The 20,462-nt window shown below is 36.9% G+C and overlaps 5 protein-coding genes, 1 long non-coding RNA gene and 1 pseudogene across 12 annotated transcripts; 4 read left to right on the plus strand and 3 right to left on the minus strand.

Annotated features, from left to right (window-relative positions):
• Window positions 1–3: 3 nt before the first annotated feature.
• On the plus strand, window positions 4–1,765 carry LOC117127910 (annotated as a pseudogene).
• A 1,016-nt stretch (window positions 1,766–2,781) lies between these two features.
• On the plus strand, window positions 2,782–4,560 carry LOC117127911 (putative nuclease HARBI1). Its single transcript, XM_033278896.1, has one exon. The coding sequence runs from the start codon at window positions 3,159–3,161 to the stop codon at window positions 4,455–4,457; it is 1,299 nt and encodes a 432-aa protein (XP_033134787.1). The 5' UTR covers window positions 2,782–3,158; the 3' UTR covers window positions 4,458–4,560.
• A 213-nt stretch (window positions 4,561–4,773) lies between these two features.
• LOC103837514 lies at window positions 4,774–7,501 on the minus strand. 7 transcript variants are annotated; one of them, XM_033278903.1, is made up of 7 exons: window positions 7,385–7,501; window positions 6,904–7,044; window positions 6,750–6,812; window positions 6,622–6,669; window positions 6,467–6,520; window positions 6,316–6,376; window positions 4,814–6,224 (listed from the first exon to the last, which is right to left on the minus strand). In XM_033278903.1, the coding sequence occupies exons 3-7, from the start codon at window positions 6,788–6,790 to the stop codon at window positions 6,009–6,011; spliced, it is 420 nt and encodes a 139-aa protein (XP_033134794.1). In that variant the 5' UTR covers window positions 6,791–6,812; window positions 6,904–7,044; window positions 7,385–7,501; the 3' UTR covers window positions 4,814–6,008. The 7 variants fall into 7 exon arrangements, with proteins under 7 accessions (XP_033134793.1, XP_033134792.1, XP_033134794.1 ...); XM_009113870.3 differs by having other exon boundaries at window positions 6,904–7,025; window positions 7,377–7,475; XM_033278902.1 differs by having other exon boundaries at window positions 4,774–6,224; window positions 6,622–6,812.
• Window positions 6,112–6,623, plus strand: LOC103837513. Its single transcript, XR_626920.2, has 2 exons — window positions 6,112–6,256; window positions 6,331–6,623. It is a non-coding gene; the product is annotated as an uncharacterized LOC103837513 (long non-coding RNA).
• Window positions 7,502–7,537: 36 nt separating the features above from the next.
• Window positions 7,538–7,953, minus strand: LOC103837515 (40S ribosomal protein S28-2). Its single transcript, XM_033278905.1, has 2 exons — window positions 7,614–7,953; window positions 7,538–7,579 (listed from the first exon to the last, which is right to left on the minus strand). The coding sequence occupies exon 1, from the start codon at window positions 7,950–7,952 to the stop codon at window positions 7,758–7,760; it is 195 nt and encodes a 64-aa protein (XP_033134796.1). The 5' UTR covers window position 7,953; the 3' UTR covers window positions 7,538–7,579; window positions 7,614–7,757.
• A 1,597-nt stretch (window positions 7,954–9,550) lies between these two features.
• LOC103837517 lies at window positions 9,551–13,509 on the plus strand. Its single transcript, XM_009113873.3, has 4 exons — window positions 9,551–9,796; window positions 12,475–12,492; window positions 12,981–13,137; window positions 13,244–13,509. Exons 1-4 carry the CDS (start codon window positions 9,638–9,640, stop codon window positions 13,384–13,386), a joined length of 477 nt encoding a protein of 158 aa, XP_009112121.1. The 5' UTR covers window positions 9,551–9,637; the 3' UTR covers window positions 13,387–13,509.
• A 2,267-nt stretch (window positions 13,510–15,776) lies between these two features.
• LOC103837518 (ubiquinol oxidase 2, mitochondrial) lies at window positions 15,777–19,247 on the minus strand. Its single transcript, XM_009113874.3, has 5 exons — window positions 17,620–19,247; window positions 17,325–17,536; window positions 16,722–16,850; window positions 16,136–16,624; window positions 15,777–15,992 (listed from the first exon to the last, which is right to left on the minus strand). Exons 1-5 carry the CDS (start codon window positions 17,810–17,812, stop codon window positions 15,933–15,935), a joined length of 1,083 nt encoding a protein of 360 aa, XP_009112122.1. The 5' UTR covers window positions 17,813–19,247; the 3' UTR covers window positions 15,777–15,932.
• Between the last annotated feature and the right edge of the window lie 1,215 nt (window positions 19,248–20,462).

A 20,462-nucleotide genomic window follows, 5' to 3' on the forward strand; every position in this document is an offset into this window, starting at 1 on the left:
ACGAAATCACAAACCCAAATCACATTCTCTGTTCTTACCAAACCAAGATCAAACCAAATCACAAACATGGCATCTTCTTCAGAAAACAATTTTGAAGATTCACTTGACGATTCACTTGATGATTACTTTAATCAATATTTTAATCAAGCCTTTGAGACTCTAACCATGCGTCATCAAGAAGAATGTACGAGACAAAGAAAAAAACGGGCTTATATCGAAAGACATCGTGAAGAAGGGCACATTCGTTTATGGAATGACTATTTCAGTGACACGCCAACATATCCTGAAAAATTCTTTCGACGACGGTTTAGAATGAACAAGCGATTGTTCATGCATATTGTTGGTCGATTCTCCAATGAAGTTGAATTCTTTCAACAAACTCAAGATGCACTCGGAAGGAATAGTCTCTCTCCACTCCAGAAGTGTACAGCAGCCATTCGTGTCTTGGCATATGGTACTGCCGCTGATGCTGTTGACGAATACCTCCGACTCGGTGAAACTACTACTCGGTCATGTGTGGAACATTTTGTGGAAGGCATAATATATTTATTCGGCAAGGAGTACCTAAGAAGACCAACACCGACTGATCTTCAACGTTTACTTCATGTTGGTGAGGCGCGTGGATTTCCCGGGATGATAGGAAGCATCGATTGTATGCATTGGGAGTGGAAGAATTGTCCCACCGCTTGGAAAGGGCAATATTCACGTGGCTCGGGAAAACCAACCATCGTTTTGGAGGCGGTTGCTTCGTATGATCTATGGATATGACATGCATTTTTTGGACCTCCAGGTACCTTAAATGATATCAATGTTCTTGATCGTTCACCTGTTTTTGATGACATAATTAATGGTCAAGCTCCTCAAGTCACCTTCTACGTCAATGAAAGAGAGTATCACATGGCTTACTATCTCACCGACGGCATTTATCCGAAATGGGCTACTTTTATCCAATCAATTTCACTACCACAAGACCCAAAATCGGCTTTATTTGCTAAACAACAAGAAGCTGTCCGAAAAGATGTCGAGCGGGCTTTTGGAGTCTTACAAGCTCGCTTTGCCATCGTTAAAAATCCGGCACTTTTTTGGGATAAAGTCAAAATTGGGAAGATTATAAGAGCATGTATAATACTCCATAACATGATAGTAGAAGATGAACGCGATGGATACACCCAGTTTAATCTTAAAGAGTTCGAAGAAGAAGAAGGCACCGGAAGTTCACATGTCGATCTCAATTTTGATAGGGAAATGCCTACAAATATCGCCAATATGATGAATGCTCGAACTAGAATTCGTGATAACCCAATGCATGAACAACTAAAAGCTGATTTGGTTGAACATATGTGGACTAAATTCGGACATTTATGAGGACAACGGAAATGAGCAAAAGGCAGGAACGTTTTGGAAGAGGATTGCCTCTTATTATAATGCAAGTCCGAAGGTGGTAGGTTTCGCTAAGAGAGAGCCAAGCCACTGTAAGCAAAGGTGGGGAAAGATAAATGAAGGTGTCTGCAAGTTTGTGGGGTCATATGACGCTGCATCCAAACAGAAGAGCAGTGGCCAGAATGAGGATGATGTTTTGAAGGCTGCACATGAAATTTTTTCCAACGATTACACGGTTAAGTTCACATTGGAGCATGCCTGGCGGGAGCTTAGGAATGATCAAAAATGGTGTGGGACTTATGGAAGTAGTCAACAAAGCTCTGGTGCAAAAAGAAAGAGGGTGGGGGAACAACAATCGTTTCAGTCATCAGCATCTATGCCGAGTGTCAATGGAGAGACTTCTCCAACAGCTAGGCCTATTGGCGTTAAGGCAGCAAAAGCCAACAAGGGTAAAAGGGCCGTGGGAGGAGAAGAGAAGATTCTGCAAGGGTTTCAGCAAATGTGGGAGCTCAAGCAGAAGGACGTGCAAGATCAGACCCAGTTACTGAATATGAGGGATAAGGTTAACAAGTCCAAACTGCTTGACAGTTTGGTGCTGAGAACAGAGCCACTTACTGAGTTAGAAGTGGCTCTTAAGAACAAACTGATTACTGAAATGCTAATGTAATCCTTTAAGTTAAATGTTTTTATGTAAAATATTTCTAGTCAATGCTATTAATGTTGCTGTGAAATTCATGTGTTATATATATGTATTGTCTTATATAAGTTGAAGTGTTATCTAAATTGATGTGTTATATATACGTATTGTCTTTTCTCATCCGTTTCTGTTTTTTTTTTGGCTTTTCAGGGGAACAAGTGACACACATACAGAAATGGAGGCAAGAAAACCAATTATTTGTGGCCTCTCAGCAAGAGGCATCATACCACCTCTCCCACGAGAAGAAACAGACGATGATGTTGAGGATATCCCACCAACTGAAGCAGAAGTGGTGGAGATATCAGATGAAGAAGAAGACGATATCGTGGAGTTATCAAACGATGAATACAGGAGAAGTATGGGTTACTTGATTAGGGTGGAGGAAGAAGAAGATGACATTGCACCTGAGTTCAGCAGGATGGTGCAAATGATGCATGAGGAAGAGAAAAAGGCTGTCAGAGGAGAGGTTCAAGGCGTTGAAGGCTGGAATCAAGCTAGAAGAAGGACAATCCTCTACGGGTGATGGTAAGAGGAAGAGAAGAGGCTGAGTCCGTGACTGTCTTTCTCTCACATGGATCAGCTTTGTTGTATTGAGTCTGTGACCGTGTCTGCATTGTCTTTATCTTTGTGTCTGCATTGTCTTTGTTTCACATGTCTCTGCATTGTCTTTCTTTTTGCATTGTCTTTGTGTCACATGTCTTTGTTTCTTATGTCACATGGACTTGTAAGGACTTTTCTATTTTGTCTTTGCTCTCATTGTAGTTCCCGTGACTGTCTTTGTATTAAAATCGATTTCAAGTAGTATAAAGCCTTCAAGCATCTCTCACTCTCTCGTTCACATATCACAACAAACCAACCAACGAAGTTTGTTCTCTCTTTCTCTCTAATTACCAAACGAAGCAACCAAGCTTTGTTACCAAACCAAATCACATTCCCTCTTCCCGTATCAACACTTATATTCCCAAACCAAATCACAAATCAACTCTTATATTCCCTATTCCCGTATTCTTACCAAACGAAATCACAAACCCAAATCACATTCTCTGTTCTTACCAAACCAAGATCAAACCAAATCACAAACATGGCATCTTCTTCAGAAAACAATTTTGAAGATTCACTTGACGATTCACTTGATGATTACTTTAATCAATATTTTAATCAAGCCTTTGAGACTCTAACCATGCGTCATCAAGAAGAATGTACGAGACAAAGAAAAAAACGGGCTTATATCGAAAGACATCGTGAAGAAGGGCACATTCGTTTATGGAATGACTATTTCAGTGACACGCCAACATATCCTGAAAAATTCTTTCGACGACGGTTTAGAATGAACAAGCGATTGTTCATGCATATTGTTGGTCGATTCTCCAATGAAGTTGAATTCTTTCAACAAACACAAGATGCACTCGGAAGGAATAGTCTCTCTCCACTCCAGAAGTGTACAGCAGCCATTCGTGTCTTGGCATATGGTACTGCCGCTGATGCTGTTGACGAATACCTCCGACTCGGTGAAACTACTACTCGGTCATGTGTGGAACATTTTGTGGAAGGCATAATATATTTATTCGGCAAGGAGTACCTAAGAAGACCAACACCGACTGATCTTCAATGTTTACTTCATGTTGGTGAGGCGCGTGGATTTCCCGGGATGATAGGAAGCATCGATTGTATGCATTGGGAGTGGAAGAATTGTCCCACCGCTTGGAAAGGGCAATATTCACGTGGCTCGGGAAAACCAACCATCGTTTTGGAGGCGGTTGCTTCGTATGATCTATGGATATGGCATGCATTTTTCGGACCTCCAGGTACCTTAAATGATATCAATGTTCTTGATCGTTCACCTGTTTTTGATGACATAATTAATGGTCAAGCTCCTCAAGTCACCTTCTACGTCAATGAAAGAGAGTATCACATGGCTTACTATCTCACCGACGGCATTTATCCGAAATGGGCTACTTTTATCCAATCAATTTCACTACCACAAGACCCAAAATCGGCTTTATTTGCTAAACAACAAGAAGCTGTCCGAAAAGATGTCGAGCGGGCTTTTGGAGTCTTGCAAGCTCGCTTTGCCATCGTTAAAAATCCGGCACTTTTTTGGGATAAAGTCAAAATTGGGAAGATTATAAGAGCATGTATAATACTCCATAACATGATAGTAGAAGATGAACGCGATGGATACACCCAGTTTAATCTTAAAGAGTTCGAAGAAGAAGAAGGCACCGGAAGTTCACATGTCGATCTCAATTTTGATAGGGAAATGCCTACAAATATCGCCAATATGATGAATGCTCGAACTAGAATTCGTGATAACCCAATGCATGAACAACTAAAAGCTGATTTGGTTGAACATATGTGGACTAAATTCGGACATTTATGAGGACAACGGAGCTCGGATGTATCTTTCTAATTATTATCGTGATTTCTATTTATTTTGTTTTAATGTTTTGTGTTAAAATAATGTTTAAAATGTTTTATTTTAATATGTTTTATTTAATAGTTATAATTAATCTTAAAAATAATTAAGTTTAATCATTTTTTTTCTTCAAGAACCCCAAATTAAGAACTTACTTTTAAAGCTAAAAAAATATGTGTCTCTAAGTACAAACTCTTAACTTTCATTAATTACTAAAAAATCATTAAGACTCCAAAGTTGGCTCTTGGGGTTAATGATGCTCTAACACCATTGGAGGTGCTCTAATAAATGATCCATGTGCCTTCCCAGGCCTGCTCTGGTTATCAGTTATATTAATATTCTAATTGATTGATTGATTCGTTCATAGTGATAGTTGCATTGGTTCATCGTTTAGAACAAAAGCCCATGCAGGATAATTATCACGCTTTTTTTTTTGAACAACTCAGGATAATTATCACGCAGAATACGGTTTTTCCTTTATTATTTTTCCACACAGAGACTATTTAGATACCAAATAAGACTGCAGAAGTGTAGAACATAACATTTCGAGTTGACTTGGATGGTTTAATCAGAGAAAAAACGAATTACATTTGATTTCGATTACACGTACGTAATCTCACATAACAATTCAAAGTTTCGTTGAAGAATTGACGTGTCTCACAAGAAAGGGATGAGAAGGAAAGACCTTGTGATTTCTACGATATTGGTGACGAAAATGAGATGACTTGTGATCTCAAGAGTCTCTCTACCAGCTTCGATTCTATCGTCTTCAATCACATCTCCCGTTCCCGATGCTGATTTTCTAGCTATGCAGGTCTTAAAGCTCATATTTTATATTTTTGTTTACCCACGGACTAGCTCATCTGGGCCTGAATCTTATGTTTCTGCTTTTCGACTTTTCTTTTTATAAAATATCCACTTGTTCAAAAAAAAAAAAGGTGACGAAAATGAGATGACTTGTGATCTACGCGATTCTCCTTTGTACAGTAAGAAATATATGCTTCTGTAATACTATAATGTGAGACAGTGAGAGGTTGTCTATCATCTCGTCTCATAGTTCCTATGTGTGTAACGTGATTACTAATCAGTGCAATATATATTATCCATTTCTAAAAATAAAATAAAAACCTACCATAACTAAAAGTTCTGTTCCACGACCGAACCAAATAATACTACTAGATATTGGTTAATTTAAACATCTTTTGAGAAAAAAATAATTTAAACATTTTGAGAAAACTCCATCGAGATAATGACAACGAGAAACAATGATCCGACAGGGAGTTTGGGGGAAGATGGAGACTTGGGTTAATTATTTCAAATTTGATTAATTGAATCATGTACTGAATTATGGCCTTGATCATATTTGTCATTACTAATGAATGGTCCATTAAAGTTATCTTTTATCTAGAGATTCGATCACAAGAGAAGGAGGCGAGAGACTCCATTAATAATTCTCTCAAGGTTGTAAAGTTGTAATACAATTCTTATCATCGATCTACGTTTGTTTCATTTGCTTTATTGCTGCTTTGATCCCAAGAGATACGTTTCACGTATCACTATGATAATTAATTTCTGGAACTTGGATGCGATCAAGTATAAGATGTTAATGGAAAGACAAAAAGGTATGATTATAACAAAGTTATTATTATTACACAAGAGTTTCCATTTTCTCTCTTTTGTCTCTCTACTCCTCGTTGCCGGAAACTCCCTCGGCCTGAGAAGCTCCTCCATCTGTAATGATATCAGAGCAAAGAGATTGATCAGTAAGTCCTTACAATTTTGCTTCGAATATGGAGATGATAATTAGATGTAAAAGTTTAACCTTCACCGCCATCAGATGGAGCACATGGAGACTTCCTGTATCGCGTCTGCTGCTGGGTTGGCTGCAAAAAAATGGGACGAGATCTTAGGACTGGAAACAAACCGCAGAGAGAAAAGATACAAACTGGAACGTGGTGATAAAGCTCATTTACCTGTAACTTGGGACGAAGAGCTTCAAGAGGTCCCTTTGGCTTCGCAACACCTTGCTGTTTACAAGAAAATAATCATAACAAGGAACATTATGTAGAGATGTTATATTTGATGATAAACAACAACACTGGTGGAATCAAAGTTTTAACCATTTTACCTTTCCAAGAGCCCAGTCAGCTGAGTCAAAGTATGCTCGCTCATGATCCTGATACAAAAACCCACACACCTCAGAACAGAACACACACACAAAATCTCCTTATTAGACACAAGATAAATGAAACTTACCTTGGAAATGAGAGGTGGTTTCTTTGGCATGAGCCCTCCATACTTGTTCTTTACAGCAGCCTCCTACACAAATGCCAATCAAACAAAGAGTTACATCGTGGCATTTGTGACATTATTATCTCTAGTGCGTGTGTGAGGAATTAAGATGGAAAACCTCCTGATGTGATGATGGCATCGACTTCTCTGCCTCACTAGTGACGTTTCCTTGCTCTTTCAAATCCTCTACGCTAGACATTATATGTAGGATGTCTCAACGTCACCAAAACCAAAAAGATGCTGTAATAATAATATAAAACGTTACTCAAAACCAAGTAATGCTCAAGAACAGGAAAGAGATTATCAATACTCCATATAAAAGGCAAAGACTCCAAGATTTATCTCAACGTCTACTATGTATGTTAAATGTATCTCTAAACAAAGCATCATCCAGATTCTATATGAAAGTCGAAGAAGCTTTGGAGTTTAATAAATCCAGATTGAAATCATAACCAGCCACGTGAGGTCAGATCTCCACAATGCCGATATAGATAAGGATTTGTATAAACAAAGATTTTTCAGCTAAACACAAAGCCAATACGAGATCAGATCACCAACAAACCAAAGGCGGAATCAGATACGATCAGTTACCAGTTAATGATTTGTTATGTCTCTCGCTCTCTCTCTGTCTTTTTGCTGTTGTCAAAGAGATCTTTAGAAAGAAACTGAATTATAAAGGATGATCGTGTGGGAGCCAGATAAAAGAGAGAGAGATGATTGGGTTGGTAATTATCATCACTATGAACCGTAACTCGAAAAATTGTATTAATCGTTGTAACGTTTACGGTAATGACCATCGAATGTATTGTACTCGTCAATCAACATGACAATGGTGGCACAAAACGTTTGTCATAAAAGATTCATTTCTAGATTCAAACATTGTCTTAACAACAAAGGCTTCAATCTCAGACGAAAACAAAAAGCTAAATGAGCGTCAAAATGTAAATCCTGAGAAGACTTTGCATAAGAGAATCAACGGAGTCTTCTGGCTTCTCTCTCGGACTCGAGGAGAGTGAGGATGTCTCCTTCCCTCACCGGTCCTTTCACATTCCTCATGATAAAACGGTCCGAGTCTGTGAACTTCACTCTCACCTGAGTCACCTGACCACGCGAACCAGTCCTCCCCATCACTTTGACAACCACAGCATGCTTGATCTGAGAATCCATTCTGCAACCACACAAAAACACGTCATATTCAGACCACCCCATAACAATCACAATATCAAATCAAAGTACGAGTAATACAGCTACACTGATATTGAATTAACCATATGATTCTATTTTCTTGCACAACATAACATGCACTATTTTGATTTCACTAAGTCAACAACATCTACTAGTGCGATAGACCACCGAGCAGTGTGAGCAACAATATACACAACCACAGGGGAACACAAGACTAAGATAGCTACAAGGATCTAAAGAAGCGCCGTACGTTATTAGTGCGACGAAGCAATGAACAAACCTGTTTACTGTTTGCGGCGGGTGCTCAAAAAGCTACGTCAAATCGTCGAGTTTGCTAAAATACCTAGTTTCGGTAAACTCAGAAATGAATTTATATAAAGCATAAAATGGGCCTGACCTACAAGCTTATGTGAAGTACTATGGGCTTTGTATTCATATAGCATGATATAAAAAAGGCTAAATGGGATAGACTAACCCGGGGCAAAAACCCAAACCAAAATACCCGAAACGAAAATTCTCAAATATCCAAATAATTCCTATATCCGAAATAACTGAACCGAAATCCGAACGGATACCCAAATATCCAGAAAAAAAAACAAGTTTCAACTTTCTAATATAAGGTAAAACGTCATCAATTCCACTCGAACTATTGGAACGGAAGAGCGAAGACATCGTTACCACTCGACCAATTAAACTAATATGTTAATTAAGATATTTTGTATATACTGTATATATTTGATTTACATATTAAACAGATATCCAGAACCGACCCGAAACCAAAACAAAATCTTATTAGTACCTACTAAGTATAAGAGTACTTAGGTATAACCATATAAGAATGATTTATCTGATATACCGGAACTAAATAGTTTTTACTCGGAACTGAACCGAATACACGAATGGGCTATGACAGACCTACAAGCTTATGTGAAGTACTATGAGTTGTTATCATTATCTTGAGTAGAGAAGAGTTCATATGCTTAAGTTGTACACAAAGAATAGAGTATGTAATGATAGTTAAGACATTTGTACTCTACTCTATACTAAGGGGCTTGCATTTCAAATGATCAGCTAATGCTACTGCTATTCAATCATTGAGCATAAGAACCACAAATTCAAACTTAATTTAATCGAGTCAATCAAACATAATAACGATCTAGAGTCGCAACTCTCAACCAAATTAGTTCACCCGTACACAGATGCTTCCACTATCAACTCCAGCAAAAAGTTTGCCGAGAATATAGCAAACCAGAACGATGGGAGATTCCTATGGATGGTATCGATTCATCAAAGCTATATCGAAAAACTTTGTAGGATGACTCTCTGAAGATGTTCGGCAGCAGATGATAAAGAGCTTCTTAATTTGTTTTTTTTTTGTTAGTCAAAAAGGCAAGTGATCACGATGTTGACACGTGGCAAAGCAATCGAAAAGTTTGACGGGCTGGGTTTAATATCAGTTCCAGTGATATCATTGGTACACGTCATTGTTTTGGTCTCGAGACTGGACTCGGGCTCTCCTCTTATTGGTAAAAACAAAAAGGCCTATATGGGCCGAAGAAGAAAGCCCAAAGAATCTATTGATCGTGTTTTTTTCCCACTTGTTCTCAAGTTTTGAGTCTCCGGGGAAGGAAGGAGAAAGGGAGCTCCTTTTGTCCTTTGATCTTCCGATGGAGGAGCAGATGGGAGGGAGCGAGGATAGATGGAAAGGTTCACTAGAGAACATAACGGAGATGGCTTCGAATCTCGATTCTCTCCAGAAGCTTCTCCTCAAAAAGGCTGTCTTCGTTGAAGAAGACACTTTCTCTAGAGCTTCTCTCGTCTCCGATGTTTGATCCAAAAATGGTGTTTATATTTGTGATGTTTGTTGGAATCAATCAAATAAAGAATCTAAAGATAAAAGATTAGATTCTTGAGGTTTAAGAGAAATCTTGAAAGAATCAAATGAGAAAGAGAACATCAAAAGACTTTATTAATCAAAGATTACATTACAAGAATGATTTCTAGTGTAAAGTGAATCAAAGAATGTATAAAATCCTTATAAGATGTGTTCTTGATCTAAAAATGGAGAAGGGACCCCTTGCTCAAGAGAGATATCTCTTTATTTATAGAAAGATATGTCTAGGGTTTTCTAGTCAAATGGGCCTAGTTCCTTGTCTTATGGGCCTTGCTAGAGGATCAAGATCCACCCCCAACAATAAGCCCCCCAAAGTTCGTTGAGAGAGACGAAGTCGATCTCTGCGAACTTTATGAATAGGGTTTATTAGACAATGAACTAGGCACGTACCCATGTCGCAGATGATCGTCATGAACGGGACGTCATGGTTAGGTTTCCATAAATGAAGTGTCATGGACGGACCGTCCTGGGCGAGCTGTCATCGACATACTTCGGATTCCGATCAGACTTCTTACTCCGGGATGGTTGCGCGAACGATCTGTGAAGACAGTGTTCTGAACCACCGGAGCAAGTTGCCATGGATGAAGCGTCAATCGACTAACTGCCAAGAACAAGTTGCCATAGACATCATTATGAACGTACCACCATGGACAAACCGTCACAATCAAATCACCACGGTGGACATGTCTTTGCGGTATTGTTGCGATCCATGTGTAGATGGAGTGGTCCCATGATGAAGTCTCGAGCTTTGATTAGTAGGAGACGCGTAGACGTCAAACGTGATGCTGAGATCGTTTTGACAAAACGTCTTTGCCGAGAACCTTGATGGGATGATTGTCATAAGATGATGAGATGATTGATTAATCATTATCACCCCACTTGTGCCGAGATGATATCTCACGTCTTTTCTCAAAGGGAAGTCTTGGTCTCCACTTCACGCTACTTTTGTTGTTGTTCAACGTTAGATGACGTCTCTTATAACGGTGGCGGAGATCAAGTCCCTAGTTGCCGATGAACTTCGAACGGGAGCGGTGACCATTCTTGCGTACTGTGGAATCGCGACAGCAGCGGTAACGAGCTGGAGCATGCCTTGCGAGATGTTGCAATCTCCACTTCTCAAAATGAGTTGTGATGAAGATGAAACACAACTGTTTCCGTTGGGGTTGGAAACAGACTCGATGACCTCGTGACGAGTCTCTCTAGAGCATCTAGCTCACATGATCGCTACTGTCTGGGATTAGAGAGGCTACTGGAATGATCTTGGCTAGTGAACAAGCTTGTGAAGCTGAGTGGAATCAAAACAGCGGAAGTGACAAGCTGGAGCAAACTGATGCGGTGTCACAAAGCAAGAACAGAGCTTTCTCAGCTGCCGTTGATGGAGCTTGGAGATGTTACAAGCTTCTACTGATGAAACGAGAATTAGAATTCTCGAGGAGCTTAAGCCGACTTTGGAGCTTGAGAACGTCGTCACTAGTAGAGCCTGATAGGTCTCGCCCCCTTTCCCTTTGAGGAGAAGCTCGATGCCTTTGAAGAGACTTGGAGCCGTTGACGGCGTTGTCAAACTGGTGAGTTGTCTGAATGGAGAGCTCAAGCTCGATCTGTTGATCTTAAAGGACAAGCCTTTTGTTGATTTCTCTCGTCATCTCGTCATCATCTGATTACGGGATTTGTTTTCTTTGACCCAAATCCCGCTAGGTGTCTGGTGAAGACCGGAGGTGGAGCTCGACGGATCTGAGGAAGCAACGACCTCGTCCTTTTACAAGCTCGCCGGAGATTTGGAGTTGTCTGAATCTCGTCAGCTTAGGGATCGACCCGCGACTGCCTCTGCTTCCTTTGCCGGAGCTCTATCTGGACGGTACGACCACTTTAGGAGAAGCCTTGTCCATCGACGGAGCACAACGAGACAGCTCTGCTCGATCTCTCCTTCCGCCGCACGCCGGGTTGTCGTCGGGACCGTGGAATGGAATTCAACGGAGCTCAGCTTTGAGTCAAAGCCTTTGACCGGCTACTCCTAAATCCAACAAGATATGTTTTTTTTTTTTTTAATAATTAAAATCCTTTTCATAGACATAGATTAAGCATGTGTATAATCAATGAATTCGAATTTTAATAATGAGATATGGTTTTGTAAACTTATCTCTTGGACCGAGTTTGATGAGCATAGATCTTGGATTTTCCCAAGTTTGATTTGCTATCAAGATAGTTCTCCTTGAACCCCCTCCTTCTAGCGCCTATTGTTTGATCCAAAAATGGTGTTTATATTTGTGATGTTTGTTGGAATCAATCAAATAAAGAATCTAAAGATAAAAGATTAGATTCTTGAGGTTTAAGAGAAATCTTGAAAGAATCAAATGAGAAAGAGAACATCAAAAGACTTTATTAATCAAAGATTACATTACAAGAATGATTTCTAGTGTAAAGTGAATCAAAGAATGTATAAAATCCTTATAAGATGTGTTCTTGATCTAAAAATGGAGAAGGGACCCCTTGCTCAAGAGAGATATCTCTTTATTTATAGAAAGATATGTCTAGGGTTTTCTAGTCAAATGGGCCTAGTTCCTTGTCTTATGGGCCTTGCTAGAGGATCAAGATCCACCCCCAACATCCGAGCAAGCCCGAACAATCAAGGTCCGTTTAAAAAAAGATTCTCCCATGATTGATTTGGAGTGTGTCGAGGATAATTGGCCGAAAAGTTGATCTCTTTTCGTTGATTTTGATGATTTGACTCAGTGATCATTATTGCCTCAGTGATTTTGTGGATCTGATCGGATTGATATTGTTGAAACCTTGCTACTCAGTTAGATTGAGTCATTACTCTACCTTAGTGTGAATCTGGAATTGCATCAGATGGTGAATTTGGAAACTCATCAGTTTCATTGTGCTGCATGAGCTGGAAAGTTTGAATCTTGGTGCCTGAACCACCAAACCACAACCCCTGAATACTTGTAACTAGTTGGATTGGTGATTACCAATGAGCTTGTGGCTTTGATTTTTTGATCTATTGATAGCTGCAAATGATCACAAAATCATGAAAGCCTGAACCTTTGAGGTTTCCCCATGAAGTTTGGAAGAGCAATAATTTTCGATTGTGTATTCTTTTCAATGTTCTGGTTTAGGTGCTTGAGCAAAGGGTACAAACACTAGAAAGAGAACTAGATGCTGCCATTACCGCTGCTGCTCATGCTCGCTCTGAGAAACGCCAAGCTGAGTCCTCTCAAAAAGCTGCTGAATCACGTGCCCATGAGGTCACAAAAGAGCTCGAAAACACCACAAGTATGTATATTTTGGAATTATCAAAGCCCTTGTTTTGTAGTCAATGCACCAGTTCTGGTTTCATGTTCTTTGGTTTGAATTGATGAAACGAGATTGTTTGTTTCAGAGGTTTTCAAGCTGCACATGGAGGAGCTCCGAGGGATGCAAGAACAGATATCCAAACGTGATAACGAGATCAAGCTCTTGGAAGCTATCATCCAAACGCTCGGTGGAAAAGAGCGACTGAGAAAAAGTGGTGTTAATGAATGATCATCATGCGTTTCTTCCACTTGTAATATTCTTTGTAACCCGAGTTTGTGTGACATTTTTCTGTAATCATATACTCTCACAAGATAAAAAAATATTAATCAAAACTATGTTATAACTGAGTTCTTTGTGATTTAGTCTTTGAATTAAATAGAGATTCACTTTTCTGAAGCAGGAATGAATCAGGGAAACTCGAATGAACTTGAATAAGGAACGAAGAAATTGATTAAGGTTGTTTCAAAAAGAGTACAAGTTAAGAGAGACAAAGATGAGCAGATTGTTGTGACCTGCATCTATCATCTACAGTTCGACAGCTACAATCTCAAGTGTCTCACTATACAACTATACACCTCTGGAGAATTCATCTAAAGAGTTGGACCAAGATTAAGGCTGGTTCGTCCTTATGGGATTGCATTGTGTGACGATATGTAACATCCCTTATATATTATTTGAGAAGCATTGCAACATTTTTTTGTAGCCACATGTCATCACTAGAATGATTTTTAGAATCCTTAGAAAAATAGGTTGGTCCATCTAAATATATAATAAGTTTTTTATTAAACCACAATAAATACATTATTAATGTGCTTTATTATTTCCTTAAATAAGATTACGGAATTGCCTAATGTGGCTAAAGTATATATGACAATTAATGATTTTGAATAATAAAGATTTGATAAGAATAAGTGTGTATTATAATAATATTTGTTTAATTTTAAGCTATTAAAATAAATTAAACAATCATAATAACCATATAATAAAAATTAAAAAAATTATTTATATATTATATTTTGAATTTTTAAAAACGAGTATAAATTCACATTCAAATTTTGTGATCTATCATTTAAAAATTTTGTAGTTATGACATGATACAAATAATTAAAAAATAATATAAGTTGAAAGTCTCATTTAATAAGTATCAAAAATAAAAGATATATAAATATATGTATCATTTTAAATTAAACTATATGCCATATAAAAATACATAAATATCTTAATTTTGAAATTTACTTTGAACATTTTTTGATAAAAAATTTGAAAAAATATTGAGAACTTAATTTTTTAAAATATTATAAATTATTTAAACCATAAATCTCACAGTGAAAATTTTGTTATCACTAATTTAGATTTTTTGCTATAACAGATACAAATGATAAAAAAAAAATGAGCAAAAAGCATCATCTAATAAATATTAATATTAAAATATACCATATATATGTTACTATCATTTAAATTTAGTTAAATTTATATATTATATGTTCGCACCAATTTAATTATATAAGTAATAGATAATGAATTTTTAATTATTCAATATCTATTTATTATTTCATAATATGTTATAAACATATAATATATAAAAATTATTTTATATATAATGTTCATCCCGCGCAAGGCGCGGGTCTTAACCTAGTATATTGTATAATATCAACTGCAATACTGAGAAAGCTTAATTTATACATATGCAGATGCAAATAATGAGAAACCAATTGGTCCAAGGGTGAGTAATGATTCTATTTGACATATTCCAAAGCAACAAAAAAAAAGACGTTGACGCACCAGTAAATTTGCATTTTTCACTCTTGTAATTTTCATATTTCATTAAACTCCTATAGGATACTTTGAATTTGCATTTTTGCGACAAAATATGGAAAAACCTTTAGAGAAATTTCATAAAATAACATTTTTTAAAAGTTTTTGTCACAAAAATACTTCATAATAAAAAAAGTTACCAAGATAAGTTTTATTAGAGAGTAAAAATATATTTTTATCCTACGTTAACTAATCTAGACTTGTGAATTAGAGTTAAGAAATGAAGTTTTGAGATAGAATTTCAAATTTAGAAATAAAAATTAAAATTAAAAATTTAAAAAATTAAAATAAAAAGATGGTGTTTTGGTCTCTTTTTTAGAGTTATTTTTGTGACAAAATTTAAAAAAAAAACTATTTGAAAGAATTGCAGAAAGCTTTATTTTTCATATTGATTAGGGTTTAGGGTATAGGGTTTGAGTTTAGGGGTTTGGATTTGAATTTAGAATTTAGGATATAGGGTTTGGAATTTAAAATTTAGGGTTCATGGTTTTGTTGGAAGAGTTAGCATCGTTAAAATTAGCATTTTTATTTTTTGTAGCTATTTTTTATTTAATTTAATATTTTTTAATTAATAATCTATGTGAAAATTTGATTGGTCCTAAATAATAGGTGAATTTAAAGGTTCACCCTAAATTATGTTCATAAGTAATATATAGAGATAATAGAACTCGAATTTGGACAAATGATCCGATCTATCACCCGATATATTTTAAAACAGTATGACCATATTAAACCGTCATAAAAAAATTAACATCTACCAGACTATATTTACATTTTGCTAAAATTAAATATTTTTAATATAATTGATGATACATATTATTTTTCTATAATTGGAAACCTGAATTATCAATTGTACAGCATTACTTGACCAAGAAGCTTCCACAATTCTAGTTCCATTATGCTAACCGAGATCATTGTACATTCATCATTCTCTAAAACGATTTATAAAACTAGAGTCGCTAATGATAACCAATTGGAGCTGCTGCTTCTCGCAACTCCTTCCCTTGATTACGAATGTCCTGCAAAATAATAACTCAACATGCAACATTAACAGCTCACAACACACAACACTAGCTAAAAAAAAACCACATACTACTAATCGATATACTTTTTAAGATAAAACTGAAAAATGGTTTGTATGTGTCTACTACACTACACTTACGGAAGCAAAATGGTTGACATCTCGATGATGAGCTTCATCAGCACGAATCACAGTGACAACATCTTTCAACGTAGCATCTTCCGGCAACCTCCAATAATCAATCGCTATCGCCGGCGCCTTAACGTTCTCGATCTTCCCATCATCGATGTCTTTGAGAAACTCCGTGTAAGAATGTATAGCTTCTTCTTCCAAATAACCAACGATGCGATGAGCCAACCGCGGCGAAAGCACGTAGCAAGTGAAGAAAGAGCTGAAGAAAACGCCTTGAACGAGTATCACTAGAAGACGCTCGTACCATTTGGGTTTGACTAACTCCATCATCGTCATTAGATGCATCCTCTCGTTCTCTGCTTCTTCTAGCAACGCTTTGATCCATCCTCCGCTGTGTTCGAATCTTCGGATTGATTTTAGGTGGAGGAGCATTCCTCCTACCATTCCTGGTACGGCTGCTACTGTCTCTAGCATCATTGCTCTGCATCCGTAACGTCTCTGCGGTCAATGTAGTAAAGTTTTTGTAATAAGATTCGAACGTGTAATAGTCTAAACAAAACGCATACATGGATCTTATGTCATGCGAGGATCATGCCTGAAAGAATATGTCGGTGGGAACACGGAGGATCTTGACTATCACGTACGCGATTTTGTCGGCCATATTTTTTGGAACGTGGTGCTTCTTAAAATCTATCGTTAAGTCTGCTTGATGTGTCTCCCACGGCTGTTCCAGATATACATTATTATAGATGCTTAGCATACACTCCTCATATTTTAAATTCTATGATGTTTTGGTTAAAGCCACAAAAACTAAGAGATACATTTTTTTCCTAAAAGATAATATTAAGATGTAAATTTAAACTAATTAATGGTCAAACAAAATTCAGTAAAACTAAAATTTATATACAATTATACAAAATATCTAATATTGTACATTTTGAAACATTAAAAACTCTACAAAACATCGTTGTAAAGTATACAAAATTCAAAATATATATTCATTGTCAGTCATATAAATACTATCAGTTACCAAATTTTAAAAAACTTTAGAGTACTTTTTTGGCAAAATAAATTTTAAGTGCTTGATATATACATGGATCATACAAATCATTATCCAACTCTTAATCAGTAATTGTTCCGAGCCTCATAAATCCCAAATTAAGTCGGTCTTAAACTCTTGATGCATATTTAAACTTACCATAAAACAGTTCCAAGGCCATTTGGACCCATCTTTGCGAGCAATCTTCATTTTGGCCGTCTCTATTCCCCAATAACTCGGAACCGTCACAGATCCACCGCCGTCTTGATCTTTCCTCACCGTATCGAGCCTCGGCTTTTCATCTTTCTTTTCGGTAGCCGACGCAGAACACATCCTCCTCCACCTCATGTTGAAATCTCCCATCAAGTATACTGTTCAAGATTTAGAATGCATAAATCATAATCTATGTATATATTTCTGGATCCTATATTTTCCAAGCTTTGTAGAGAGCCACCTTGCACATGCTCAGAACGGATGTTGCAACCGACAAAGCCGCCGCACCAGTCATGAACTAGCGTCGGTTTATTTGTGTCTCCTGCACGTCTAACCACTGAGGCGGCGGAAACACACCTCGCGAACATGTTACAGTTTACTCTGCTGTGTACAAGCAGATCTCGTAAACCTCTCCTTGCAACGAGTTGACTCATGTCGCGTTACACACACTGTTTCAGATCGTATGTTTCTAGTGAGTTTGGACATTATTTACTTCTCGGGTCTTAAGTCTTCCAGATGTTATTGAGAGAGAGGAGAAGATGTGACAGCAGCTGTGTTCGCGGCGAATGCTGCTAAGCACACGTGGTTTACACTTAACCGTTGCTTTCATACTAAGAATTTCTTTTAATTTAATGGTTGCGATTTGATCATTTGAGTAGTGCAACTAAGCCTAAATGAAGATTATGAGTATGTGAGCTTGTCCGAATCATGACGTGACGTTTTAGACCACGTAAATCTTGGCCCGGGAGTAAACCCTCCTGTCCGATGTGTATTTGTTTGGTTTAACTTGGCTTAACAGATTGGTTTTCGTTAATTGACATGTAGGAAAAGTCCCTAAAAAGGAAGTTATTTATACTAATATTTTTGGAATGCTATTGATATAACGTCTGAAAAAGGGGGTGTTACATAGCAAGAACTTACCAACTTACTAAAACATTTTTGGAATGCTAATGATATTTTTAATATTAATTTCTCATTTTACTACTAATAAAATTTTCCAAAAAATATTTGCGTCATGCTGAGCCCGTATTTGCATCATATTGGGTGTGATTGGTTGGGTTGTAGGAAGTGACTTTAGCTTTAATTTTCATCTACAACCTTAAATACTACCAATCATGCTTTATCTTAGTTTTTAAAGTTACAACCAAAAAATTAAAGCTACAGCAAAAACATACAAAAAATGGTAGTAAAAATCTTATTTTCTAAAGCCCCATTTTTTTAGCTGTAGAAAATTTTAAAGCTACATCCCTTAAAGTTAAATCAAAAAATTCTACAGACTAATTTCTAAAGTAAATTTTCTATAGTTACAGCTAGGGGTGTCAAAATGGGTCATGACCCATGGGTTGATCCAACCCAAGTTGACCCATTAACCCAAATGAACTGTTTATTTTTGATCCAATGGGTTAATGGGTTAAAAGGTTAATGGATTAACAAGTTAATGGGTTAACAAGTTAATGGGTTAACAAGTTAATGGGTTTATTGGGTTGGGTCAACTCTGACCCATTTTGTTTTCAATTAAAAAAAACATGAGTAAACCCAATTCTAAGGTTTGATAAAATTGGAAAATCATGAGTTTCTCTAAAGTCTAATCATTTATTCGGTGGTAAAATGCATTTTCCGCCAAAACTGCAAAATACGTTTTTCCGCCAAAACGTGTTTTTTCGCCAAAACTACAAAACAAGTTTTTCCGCAAAAACTGCAAAACTCGTTTTCCCACAAAAACGCAATTTCCCGCCAAAACTGAAAAACCAATTTTCCCGCAAAAACGCATTTTTTCACCAAAACTGCAAAAACACATTTTCCCGCCAAAACCACAGAAACGCATTTTCCCGCCAAAACCGCAAAAACACATTTTCCCGCCAAAACCGCAAAAACGTATTTTCTCGCCAAAACCGCAAAAACATATTTTCCCGCCAAAACCGCAAAAACGTATTTTCCCGCCAAAACCGCAAAAACGCATTTTCCCGCCAAAACCGCAAAAACGCATTTTCCCGCCAAAACCGCAAAAAAAACGTGTTTTCCCGCCAAAACCGCAAAAAACACATTTTCCCGCCAAAACCGCAAAAAACGCATTTTCCCGCCAAACCCGCAAAAAACGTGTTTTCCCGCCAAAACCGCAAAAACGCATTTTCCCGCCAAAACCGTAAAAACATAATTTCCCGCCAAAACTGTAAAAATCAGTTTTCCCGCAAAACCGTGTTTCCCACCAAAACCGCAAAAACTCGTTTTTCCGCAAAAACGCGTTTTTCGCCAAAACCGCAAAAGCACGTTTTTCCGTCAGAACAATTTAACACGTTTTCACACCAAAACTGGGAGAACTCACTTTCCCGCAAAAATGCTATTATCCGCCTAAACCACAAAAAACATTTTATCATTTTGATCAATTTGGTCTTAACTTAAAAATAATTCATTATAAAGATATTGGGTTGATGGGTCAACCATTAACCCATCTAACCTATTTAATTTAATGAGTCATGGGTCAACCCAACCTATTTAATAAATGGGTTGGGTTGACCCATGACCCATTAACAGTAAACCCATTTGGGTTTTGGGTTGGGTTGAACCATTTGACCCATTTTGACACCCCTAGTTACAGCCTAAACAATCACCCCTATTGTTTTTAAAAATAAAATTTTAGGATTCTATCTACATCATATCCTCCAGTTATCCATATAATTATATACACTATTATCCAGGTCTACCAAGAACCCAAAATAGTTTCATTTAAAAACATTAACCAAGTTTTAATCTATACTATTAAAATAGAAGTCATAATTTTCTTCATATGTAATATTTTAAATGATCTATACTATTAAAATAGAAGTCATGACTTTTTTTATATGTGATATTTTAGATGGACCATCTCTAGAAAGTTGTTGATATTATTTTAATTTTTGTATTTTCATGATAAAATTCTAACAACCTATTTAATTCTCTTTCTATTTCATAAAAATATTAGAGATACATAATTTCGAAAAATATAATATTCCATCAATATATAATTATATATGCATATAACCATTTATAATCTACTTAATAATAATAACATTTAATTATTCTAGAGTTTATACTTTTATAATAATA

Source organism: Brassica rapa, chromosome A09 (assembly GCF_000309985.2).
Source record: "Brassica rapa cultivar Chiifu-401-42 chromosome A09, CAAS_Brap_v3.01, whole genome shotgun sequence".
NCBI lineage: Eukaryota > Viridiplantae > Streptophyta > Magnoliopsida > Brassicales > Brassicaceae > Brassica > Brassica rapa.

Excerpts from the sequence above, each read along its gene's own strand:
- LOC103837514 (XM_033278902.1), bottom strand. The coding sequence starts at position 6,984 with ATGTCTAGCGTAGAGGATTTGAAAGAGCAAGGAAACGTCACTAGTGAG. Across the intron at positions 6,813-6,903 it reads TGCCATCATCACATCAGGAG|GAGGCTGCTGTAAAGAACAA; the intron begins GTTTTCCATCTT and ends GCATTTGTGTAG. Across the intron at positions 6,521-6,621 it reads CTGACTGGGCTCTTGGAAAG|CAAGGTGTTGCGAAGCCAAA; the intron begins GTAAAATGGTTA and ends TCTTGTAAACAG.
- LOC117127911 (XM_033278896.1), top strand. The coding sequence starts at position 3,159 with ATGGCATCTTCTTCAGAAAACAATTTTGAAGATTCACTTGACGATTCA.
- LOC103837517 (XM_009113873.3), top strand. The coding sequence starts at position 9,638 with ATGGAGGAGCAGATGGGAGGGAGCGAGGATAGATGGAAAGGTTCACTA. Across the intron at positions 13,138-13,243 it reads AGAGCTCGAAAACACCACAA|AGGTTTTCAAGCTGCACATG; the intron begins GTATGTATATTT and ends TGTTTGTTTCAG.
- LOC103837518 (XM_009113874.3), bottom strand. The coding sequence starts at position 17,812 with ATGAGTCAACTCGTTGCAAGGAGAGGTTTACGAGATCTGCTTGTACAC. Across the intron at positions 17,537-17,619 it reads CCGTTCTGAGCATGTGCAAG|TATACTTGATGGGAGATTTC; the intron begins GTGGCTCTCTAC and ends AATCTTGAACAG. Across the intron at positions 16,625-16,721 it reads CCACCGACATATTCTTTCAG|AGACGTTACGGATGCAGAGC; the intron begins GCATGATCCTCG and ends CATTGACCGCAG.
- LOC103837515 (XM_033278905.1), bottom strand. The coding sequence starts at position 7,952 with ATGGATTCTCAGATCAAGCATGCTGTGGTTGTCAAAGTGATGGGGAGG.